The 11,643-nt window shown below is 37.3% G+C and overlaps 1 protein-coding gene across 1 annotated transcript in view; it reads left to right on the top strand.

The window, feature by feature from the left end:
* rasa1 (RAS p21 protein activator 1) overlaps window positions 1–11,601 on the top strand; it is a 94,896-nt gene extending 83,295 nt beyond the window's left edge. The window contains 5 exon segments of the mRNA XM_033017241.1: window positions 573–640; window positions 3,491–3,579; window positions 3,859–3,936; window positions 5,690–5,824; window positions 9,892–11,601. Coding sequence (XP_032873132.1) covers window positions 573–640; window positions 3,491–3,579; window positions 3,859–3,936; window positions 5,690–5,824; window positions 9,892–9,969 — 448 coding nt within the window. The 3' untranslated portion in view covers window positions 9,970–11,601.
* Window positions 11,602–11,643: the final 42 nt, after the last annotated feature.

Genomic DNA, 11,643 nt, shown 5'->3' on the forward strand with positions numbered 1-11,643 from the left:
TTGAAATGGATTGCTGAGAAGTTTGCTTGATACCAGGAGACCCCATTCATCAGAATATAATCTTGTTGATTAGTGCCAAGCTTACTACATGCACCAACCTTACTACATGCACCAACTCTTGGCTTTATCTTCAAGTATTACAAGACTACTTGGTTGCTAGTGGATTGTCCAGGTTTTAATTTTTCGGCCAGTTCACCCATACAAGACGAATTGCAAATGCTGTCTCTTCATTTCACAGGTCCTTAAGTGTCTTAAGTTCAAATATTCTTTGCTTTCCGGCTTGTGGATCAAAAGAGTGCAAGTTATGCAGTTTAGACTGAACTTTTGCCATGTCAACATTGAGTGCACTTCAGCTGGAGTTTTAAATGCCAGTTTTCTCCAAGGTCTCAAAGGAATAAGATGGACTATGAGATTTGAATTTTGATAGCATGGTAGCTCATCGTTTTGTTCAAGTTGTTTGATGTATTCAAACAAAACTGCTTTCATTAGTTGCTTTTTGCATTTATAGTTTTGTTTCTTGGCAAGTGTCTTTGGCGAATTATACGTAATGTTTGTTTTTCCTTTTATTATAGTGGATTTGTTTTCTTGCGGTTGATTTGTCCAGCTATTCTCAATCCGCGGATGTTCAATATCATTTTGGGTGAGTTTTCCTGGAGAAAATTTGCAATGCATTATTCTACAAAACTCAAATATCCAAAAACCAGCCCATGAACTACAATTCTCAAATTTCTTGCAATTTGACACCTTTTCTGCATTTGCACTATATCAACTTCAACACCTTCAATCTGTTCATTGTACAGAAGCTAATTAAAATTGGAGTATCTGGAGGATTGAGTAATTAAGGCAAATGTTTGCTTTTCTTTTCGTCATTTTGCTGCTTGTATTGAGGAGGAACTTCTTTAGTCAGAGGGTAGTTAATCTATGGAACTCGTAGCCCCAGAGGGCTGTGGAGGCCAAGTGAGTGGATATTTTTAAGGCGGAGATAGGCAAATTCTTGATTAGAACGGGTCAAGGGTTATGGGAAGAAGGCAGGAAAATTGGATTAGGAGGCAGAGATCAGCCATGATTGAATGGTGGAGTAGACTTGATGGGCCGAATGGCCTATTTCTACTATAACCTGTGAACGTATAATATACAATATTTGTTATGATCTGAGGGTTTTATACTTGTACCTGGTGTATTTGTCACTTCTGTGTCTAAATATTACCATATAGTTGCTGATTTGATTATGTATATTGTTATCTAAATTGTATTATAGTGTGTATTGCAAAATAGAAAAAGGCTTTGCAACCCAATGTGAATTTGCTGACTTTAAATTAATAAAAATAAAAATATTACATTTGCAAAAATTTAGAAATAAAATGTTGGAAATAAGTTTGAACTGCATCTGCAAAGTAAATGTTTTGTTTGCCTGTCTTTTTGTTTGTCGAAACTGATTACTCCGCTACTCTTTACTCATAATTTAATTTGATATTGTTCAATAACATGATATTGAAACTGATTCTACTAAGCCATCGGGCAATGCATTGTAGATCTTTATAGCTCACCACATGAGAAGATGTATCTGTTTATGGTTTATTTTAAATCCATATCTTGGGTATTCTGACCTTTCTATGGAAAACAAGTGATTTTCAATATACTACACAAGTGATTTTGATATACTACACCCCTAAAGGAAAGTTTTTTTGCTGTGTTTTGAGAGAAACAAAGTCAGCTTCTTCAGCTGCTAATTCTATTCACCTTCCAATTCTAAAAAAACATGTGTCAACTTTTGGGCACTACATTTTAGGAAGTACAGCAGTGCCTTGGGAATTAGTTTCAATGCCAGTTGTATTCACGTACTATTTGCTTATTTTTCTACCATGGGATCAGCTCCTCACCCCAGGAATCAACCTTGTGAATCTATCCTGTATCATATCTAAGTCAAGTAAAGAGTATACGGTACAAGGTATTCTTGGTACTGGTCATGTCATGGTTTGTAGCTAGATTTCCTTTATCTTGGGCTCCAATCCATTTGTCTTAATTATTTGATGTCTCTGAAGTGGTCATTTTATTTCTTGTACAAAGACATTCAGATCCATCTGGCACCAATAGTTAAATGTTTCACACCATTTAAATAATACTCTACTTTTCTACTCTTATACAGGTGTTGCTCTTGCAGTTCTTGATCCTTGCATTCCATCTGCATATGCAACCACTTGCTTAATCAGTCCTTATACTCTTGCTAAGTTCTTAGTTTCTCCTCGCAACTTCTATCTTAATCTTTTTGATTGGTTATTCTATTCTGGTTATTGTGAGATTTCTATTTAATCTAGTCTGATTACAAGTGACCAGATCTATTCTTTGGGTGCATCGAAATCTATTTGCTCCACCGTCTAAAAAACTGTCTCAAATGCATTCCGTGAACGTAATTTTCAGAATTAGTTTGATCGTGGTTATTGCATTATTCTGATTCAAATCCCCATTAAGTTCTCAATTTTCCACTGAACAGTTTTTAAACTTTAAAATTAACATTAAACAAACATGGCCCTTGACATTTTTATATTCTAACAACTCTTGTGAAGTATTTCCCCCATTGGAAAAATGCTCCAGTTACAATACTTTATTCCTCAGAACAAGGTCCATCACTATTTGCTTTACAGAGTTATAATCTGCTTTTATATTGAGAAACTAACAATTATTTTGAATTTATTATCTGGTGGTCTTGAGAAATCGAGTGAAATTGTTACGCTTTGGTTCACCATTATGGTACCCACCTCAGATTATATAGGTTTATTTCCAGTTATAGGCAAATCTAAATTTTCAGTCAGTAGCCGGAAATAAGAAACATTTAATTTTTAATCCTTCATGTATATTTAATGGAGTAGAATTTTTACAAAGTTAAATTAATGGAATAGCAACTGTGTTTTCTATCCCTGTCACTACTTCAATTCAGTTTTTTACAGCAAAGGGATAGAATTTGTTTGTATTTTGAAATTGGGAAGGTTTTCTAATAGAACCTTTATAGATTACCTTGAGAATGAGGAAATGTTTTTGAACATGTTAATTTCCAACCATTACCTCAATTATTCTGCACATTTTCTGGCTGCTGTTTAAATGTTACGCAAGACGGTCACAGCTTTAGCGTCTTACCTGATCCTGAGTTGGTCTTTTAAAGTTTATGCCGTTTTCTTCTACTGCGTGCCCTGAATCCAGCAGTAAAACATTGCACATCTTGTTTTCTGGCTTGTCCAGTGCTCATACTCACCGATGACTTGCTTTCTTCCAGACTTGATTATTCCAATGATCTTCTGGACAGTCCCTTGAGTAGCATTCTAAAAAAATTAACATCATCCAAAATTGCATAATAGGAAAATGTTAGGATATCAGAAAATTATTTCTGATTGCAAAATGATTGATCGTTTTGGCAGAAATTGAGCAAACTTTTAGTAAAATGTGACGGTAAAATGATATCTACTACAACAATAACTCTTCCTCAATCTTTTCTTAGATCCTCCTTCCTCCACCGCTGCAAGAACGCTCACTCTTGTTGCAAAGTCTCTTCAAAACTTAGCAAACTTGGTAGAATTTGGCGCTAAGGTATTTTAAATCTGATTCTTGAAAGTTCAGGTTAATTGAATTGTTATGTGGTCTGGCATCTTTAATTTTTTAACATTTTTACAGGTAATGTTTCCACAGATTCTAAAAGATCTGCCTTGATAATGTTCACAGTTCATTTGCTGATTATCATGTTGCCTCATGTCAAGCTTATGGGAAGAATTGATTCAGGCAATCCACACTAAATGTTATTGATATTCTGCACACTGCATGATGCTCATTTTTAAGGTGACATGCATTGACAAGTTTATTTTAATATAGGAACCCTACATGGAAGGTGTAAATCCATTCATCAAAAGTAACAAGCATCGAATGATTATGTTCCTAGATGAGTTGGGGGTAAGTACATCTAATAGCTCAGGGGAGGAATTATTCTCCTTGAAGATGTCACCTGGAATTTCTGCACAAAATACTCATTTTGTAACTTCATTTTATACTGGTTTGAATTAATAATGTCCAGAATTTGCAATGGTTCAATATTTAAAAAAAACTAAGCTAAACCAGGGGATGTTGGGTATGAGCAAAATTCACCCAGCTTAGAAAGGTAAATTCTAAGGAGATCCTTAAAGGCATAAAGATTGGTAATTAAAGGACAAAGATGGCTGACAGTATGGGCACCAAATTGCAAGAGGAAAGCATGTACAGGACAGCAAGAATCAGAAACAAGGCTTTGAGAAGCTTTCAAAAAGGTTCAGAGAGTTGCAGTAATTATTGGATTCATGCTTAATGTTTCGAATTGCAAATTGTAGATGTTTGGGAAGTAAGGTCAAAATGCAACACAGCATGATCACTAATGGTTCTGTGAATTTGTGTGGGTTAAGATATGAGCAACAAAGTGTAAGGTGGGTGGAGGCTGAGTGGTTCACCATTGGTGTATAGGAATATTAAGTCTGCAAATAAAGCAGCAATTCAAAACAATCTAACGGGAAAGAAGGCTGGAAGGCTTGGTAATGATTGGGAAATGGAAGTGGTTATTGCAATGGAAGAACATGTCAGAAGCTCAGATTGCAGAAGATGCAGGTGTGATGCAATAGCTAGTGAAGGGGAAAATACAACATTTGTAGTAATGTCTGAAGATGTTGATTTTCATCTTTTCAGCTTTTAACTAAAACATTCTGGTCAGCAAGGCTGGTGATAGAAACAAACATAATGGGTAGAAAAGGGTCTCAACCCAAAACGTCACCAATTCCTTCTCTCCAGAGATGATGCCTGTCCCGCTGAGTTACTCCAGCTTTCGTATCTATAATGGGTAGAACAACATGTCATGGAATTACATGGATAAACTAACCCAGTTTTCATAAATTATTTGCTAAACGAAAATAGCATCCGGGTTCTGGAATTGTCTAATAGGGCGGTAATTGCAAAAATCAATAATATGCGAGAGGTAACAGGATGTGCACTTAAAAGTGGTAGAATCTATAAGGCTGTAATCTGTATTTACAAATTCCGTCACTTCTCAGATTTTTTTGCCCAAATGAAAACCATCAGAGACTATTCAGTTTCTTTTCGATGTAATTCTCCAGCTTTGGTAATGTCCTTGAAAATGTTTTCTATGCCTTTCTGGTGATGTACTCCATGTATTGTGGTGACAGGAACTTTGTGCAGAACAATTAAAAATTGCCTAATTACTGTTTTATTAATACACTAATTAGCTATGGAATAGAACACTAGAGGCAAGCAACTTGTTTGCCTCATTAGTCACATTTTCAAGGATCATCTCGGAGGTGCTATTCATCTATGTTTAGAATCCTAACCATGATTGTATATTACCTTGAATTTCCTCTGTAAATACATTACCCTACATTTTTTCAGGTTTAATTCCATGCGTCACTTTTGTGCCTGGCAGTCCAATGCATTGACATGTTCCTTCAACCTTGAACTTCCTTGTATCAACCGCACTGATTTATCCTGTATCCATACTAGGTTAACCAGTCTATAATTGCCTATATTCCTTTTTCACCTATCTTAAATGTAGAGTAACGTACAATTTTAGAAAGTAATGAAACACTTTGCATATTATAAGATGTTAAATGTTTACACAAGTTATTTTATCTGTTACTTCTTAAATGAGAAGTTTTATTTTTGTCTTTAGAATGTGCCTGAGGTTCCTGACACTACAGAGCAATTTAGGATTGACTTATCTCGTAACATGGCGGCTTTGCACGAGGTTTGTGCAGCACATTCGGATGAACTTCGTACCCTAAGTAATGAACGGGGAGTCCAGCAGGTTAGTAGTGACTATCTGAACGTTTCATTTTAAATTAAATATTACAAAAAATATTGGCACACAATTTCAGTGGAAGATTCGGCAAACTAATAAAAAGTAATTCAGTTTGTTCAGAAAGAAAGAGGGATCATTCAGATTACCTTGAGTTTTAGTAATGTTCCAGATAAAAAATAATTTTCTTATTTTACTCGATTGTGGTCAATTTTCAAAATGTTCTCACATTTGGCCTAAATATTAAAAATGATAAACTACCCCTGTATTCTTAAATGAGAAACTTGTCAAGAGTGTTTAATTGCCCTATGTGCAGACAATGGAACTATGAAATTCTTACTTGTAACAGCATAACCGGCATGTAAAAACTAAACACATGGAAAAAATACAACAAAAATTCAATAAATCAAACCAGTGCAAAAACACCCCGAATCCTTTGTGTAACCAGACAGTCCATAGTTCATAATAGGGATTAGTGTTGAGCAGTGTGCAAGGGTGACGGTTGTTGGGAAGAAGCTACTCTTGAACCTGGTGTCATGGTTTTCAGACTGCTGTATCACCATCCCGAAGGTAGGAGTGAAAATGAAAGTTTGGCCAAGGTGGTGTGCGTCTTTATTGACGCTGGCTGACTTTTTGAGGCAGTGCCGCCTTTAGTTTCAACCACGAATGCCTGTACATGCCAACATTCCATATTGACAATAAGAACAATTTGTGCTGCTTTAATAGATCAACAAATTGTTTTTGTTTTACTCTGGCAAGAATTGAACTGAATATTTAAATTGTAAACTATTTGCAACTACCATTGCACCAACTCCATCTGAATAAATTATGCCTGAGTGATGAACCCCACCTAATCAAGTCTTTTTTCTACCCCATTTTAAAAACAAAACAGTTCTGTAACTGAGTATCGTGTGAGTGAGATGCATGGGGTTTCTGCCTGGTACATCATTGGAGCATAGCTTTTGTTGTTTTTTTGTGAAATAACACTGTAGAACATGATCTTATGGAACTTATGGAGAAAGAATTCCCCGAAAGTTGGGGATAGCTCAATGGTTTGGGAGAGATGATTAAAGTTCATATTTCACCTGAAGTGCTTTGCAGCTAGTTGTTGAATTTGATGGTAACTCTGTCAGATAATATTTTACAAAGCATCTTCTTTAATGTTTCATCTTTTAACTTAATTACTAATCATGATATGTCTTTAGTTGTACTGCATTTGCCACAATTCTGTAATGGCACCTTTACACGGGGCGACTTGACGCAAGAGTTAACCAGAGTTCAACATCGTGGGAACCTCGTGCGATAACAGTGCGGCATTCGTGGACCACCGTAGCGCTAACGGCAGGTCATCGTGTAACTTGGTCACTCGGGAGAAAATTCAAGAAAATTTGAATTTCTCCAAGAGTGACTTGTACACTTGTGGTTGAGTATTGCAACATTATATGAACGTAGTGGCCAGTGCGATATCCGTGCGATATCCGTAATAACTCTTGCGGGTACCGTGGGAACTCCTGCGAACGGTGAACCCGGAAGCTGGACAGAGGGGACAGAAGGTGATTACAAATTATCTTCAGTGGGATTGAATTTAAAAAATAAATAAAAATAAAGATTTACATCCGCATATGGACATCAACTTATTCATGAGTTATGTTAATGAGATTCAAGAAAATAACTATAATCTTTAAAAGGGACTTTAAAAGGGACTTTACTGAAAGGTTACGCATTTTTATGGTCCGTGAGATATTTTTCACATGTACTTCTTTGAGAGATACAGGTCGGAGTCCTCGGGTCCAGGGGTCCGGAACGCTACCAATCAATGTTGTGCAGAGACCCGTGTAAGGAGTGAACTGCACATGCTGGTTTAAACCGAAGACAGACACAAAAAGCTGGAGTAACTCAGCGAGTCAAGCAGCATCTCTGGAGAAAAAAAGCTGATGTTTCGGGACGAGACACATCTTCAGACTCAATTCCGATTAGGATGTCTGAAGAAGGGCTCCGATTCGAATCGTCGCCTATTCTTTTTCTCCAGAGATGATGCCTGACCCGCTGACTTACTCCAGCCTTTTATGCTTTTCTTCCCAGATCTGACTTACCTGCTGAGTTACACCAACATTTTGTGTCCTTCTGTGCATATTAACCAGCATTAACCAGCGTCTGCAGTTCCTTTAGACATTACATAACTTCAGATTTTAGAGATATAGCGCGTGGGAACTCCTGCGAACGGTAAACCCGGAAGCTGGACAGAGGGGACAGAGGGTGACTAAAAAAGGTGGTCTCAAAAGGACACATGGGAACATGTGTCCTTCGAGGACGTCCCACCTAATTGTCATTGTTGGATAATCTTTTTAACAGGAACACTTGCAGAGATGGCTCCCAGAAAATCTCAAAGGAAGGGGGTAAAGCGGGTCAGAGATGTTTTTGCCATGCAGGAGAATGAGGAGGAGACGCAGCAAGAGAGACAGGTGGAGAGGCAACATGAGATGCCACAGATAACACTGCCTGTGGGCTCCTTGGAGCAGGGAGAGGGTGAGCAAGGTGCAATTCAGATTGCCTCCCCAGTAGCCGTTGTAGGAATAGCCTCTACAGACGTAAAGGGAAGATGGCAGAAGGTAAAGTCATATAACTTCACCAGGGAACAAGAGGGGGAACTTGTAGAATGGTTCCAATTTAACGAGATTCTGTACGATAAATCCAGAGAGGATTATAGAAACAGGGAGAGAAAAAGGAACCTGCTGGAGACGAAGGCTGCCGAGTTTCCCGAGTGCTCATGTGAGTTTATATAACGATATATAAGTTCATCAAGAGGAGAACCATTTAATGTTATCCAAGATTTAAAAACATACATTGCTATTGATGTAAAAGTGCTGTGTTTGCAGTTAACTTAAACTTCTCTTATAAGTCTGTCTGTCTGCCCTGCAGCTGCAAAGTAAAAAAGTCGCAGTATAAGAATCGCCTGAGGCCAAGTAGCGGAGGGTGATTGCTATGCGCAACCCTGGTTCCAGTGCTTTTCTCATTACAGTGTCAGTCTTCTTCAGCAGAGGTCCCAAATTATTCTTTAACTCATTAAAGAGCTCGGGTGAAATTCTGACAAAGTTTTTGAATGCACTTGTATCCTCTTCGCACAGCACATTAAGCAGTTGCTCATATTGTCCAAATTGAGCTCTCCGTTGAAAGATGGGCTTCACCCAGTGAGACTTCCTCTTAATTCTCTTTTTAATTAATCTCTCCCTTCTGCCTTCAAGCAAACGTTTTCGATGCACATAGTGGGCAGCTGCATGCAGCGCGTCAATGAAAAAAACCAACATCCTGTACTCGAAATTATTTCGTAAAGGCATGTCTCCAAATGAGCCGATTCAACCAAGGGAGGATATATATAGTGTGTGAAAAAAAAAGTTACATCATTTGTGTCACGTGTAGTTCACGATGTTCATTCAAGATTTAACGCGACAGCTCGGGAAACGGCCAAGTCACTCGCACGAATAACATAAATGCCGAGTACCGTGGGAACTCTTTATCTACTGCCGTTATATCGTGCGAGACTCATGCTGGACCACGACCTCTTCACTCTGGTGACATCTTGCGTCAACTCGCCCCGTGAAAAGGCCCTTTAAGTATTGAATTTGTTAACTGGACAGTGAAAATGTTTTGAAGATTACTCTATTTTTTTTAATTTAAGAGGTATTTCCCTCATTTTTCTCCACTCTCCCATCCACATAGCATTAAGGAACGTTGGTACACAAAATTGCTGGGGAAACTCAGCGGGTGCAGCAGCATCTATGGAGCGAAGGAAATAGGCGACGTTTCGGGCCCGAAACGTCGCCTATTTCCTTCGCTCCATAGATGCTGCTGCACCCGCTGAGTTTCCCCAGCAATTTTGTGTACCATTAAGGAACGTTGGTTGGTTTCATGAACAGGAAATGGGTATTGCTGGCAGAGTGGCAATGCTGTCACTAATTGCCATTGGAAAGATGGATAAGCTGTTTTCTTGAAATTATGTCATTTTGTTTGTTTGGGGGGAAAAATGGGATTGTTTTGCTAGTAACTAAACCTAATGCTATTTCTGATATCTTTTTCAGCATGTCTTGAAAAAGCTTCTGGCCATTACTGAACTGTTACAGCAGAAACGAAACCAATATTCTGCAGCCAACAGGTAGCAGAATCTCATTCAAAGAATTCTGCATGGATCAGCATGTCCCAAGGTTATCACTGGACAACTCACTGCAATCTCACTTGCTTGTGTACTTCTGAAATATAAACACCGGTGTACAACATTCCCTTTGTCTTTCAAACTATGCAACAGAAAAACAAACCTGGTTGATGTTTCCACCAGTAACGTAGTAAGCTATTTGTGCAGGCCACCTCTTGCACTTCCTTCTCTGAACCAATCACTAGCTGTTGAGCTTTGATGTATCGTCAACTTTCACAAACCTAGGTGGGTTGATAACCTCATGGACTATCACGGCGTTTAATATTTCAATTTGCCAAAGTTTCCAGGATCTGTCCAGAGCTGCAGTATAGAATGCCAGTCAACTGACAAGGTGAAAAAACAAGTTGAGTTACTTGTGTTTGGTGTGTAACTGGATATTGAGTTGTCGAGTGTAATATACTGTAATTTCTGACTGACTACTTTTATGGTTAAGATTGCTACGTCTTTATTCTCTGGTTATATTTACAGTTTATTGAAAATGTCTTTAAATATCAAGATTCCTCACTAAAGACTGGTTATTTTTTATAGAAAAAAAGTGCAACAAGCATTCGTTACATGACAATGAATGTGAAAGATCACAGCATTTGTTGTGGCACTAATTTTAATTTGTTTAATTACACTATGACAGACAATGAAAACAATCTTGTGTAATCAAAAGCTTTGTATGTATCAGGTTTACAACTGTAAACACATTCAATAGTTGAATAAATTTATTGATCATTTATTGGAAACGCATGCACTTATTAAACTATTTTGTAAAGTAGATTGTTACATTGGCTTTTGTTTCAATAAATGAAAAGCAAGTGTTGAAACTGGTTCAAACCCATTTAAATAGACTATTTCAATAACATTGGACTAGATGCAATAATTGTGAAATTTCATAAAGAAACTTTGGAATTCTGTATGAATTTATTTCAAATGTGTAATACAAATTTTTTAGCTTTCATATTTAATTGTGTAAATGAGATGTTTCCATTCTGCCTCTGTTTCCGACAAAGCCCAATAAGTAAATGGGTAGATTTCCTGTGGCATTGCTCAAAACATATGATGGAAAATAATTTCTCTTTTGTGCTGTTGAATTTCTACCCATATGCTTTTTGTTTTCCTTTATGATATTTATTTATATCCACCAATGACTGTGTTGTCCATTGGAGAATGTGTTTTTTGTTGACTGTTACTTTTTTACTACAGGTTTCTTCACACTTTGATAACATGACATGCTTTCCTTGTTACCACTTGTCTATTTGTACTTTAGTGCTTACACTCCTGTTTCCCTACTCCACTGTCACATTTTTTCCCCTTTGGGGGCGAGTGGCAAGACCTGAGGCCTCTTTACCATCAACCTATTTTGTTTAGATTATTTTAGAATATTAGGCATCATTGGTGAAACCATACTTGTTAAATACTGACTTTTTTTTCTCCTTATTTCTATTATTCCCTTCTTGTCCCCTATTTTTACTGCATTTGTTAATGTCCCATATAATGAAATCACTTGCAAAATATATACCTTTCTCATTTCTTGATCTGTCTCAAATAAATACTTTTAATGTTACATTGTATATAAACAGCTGGAAAAACATTGTTCGTGTTTTTACTTGATGGCCTTGATTTTGTGGCCAGA

Source organism: Amblyraja radiata, chromosome 3 (assembly GCF_010909765.2).
Source record: "Amblyraja radiata isolate CabotCenter1 chromosome 3, sAmbRad1.1.pri, whole genome shotgun sequence".
Classification (NCBI taxonomy): Eukaryota; Metazoa; Chordata; class Chondrichthyes; order Rajiformes; family Rajidae; genus Amblyraja; species Amblyraja radiata.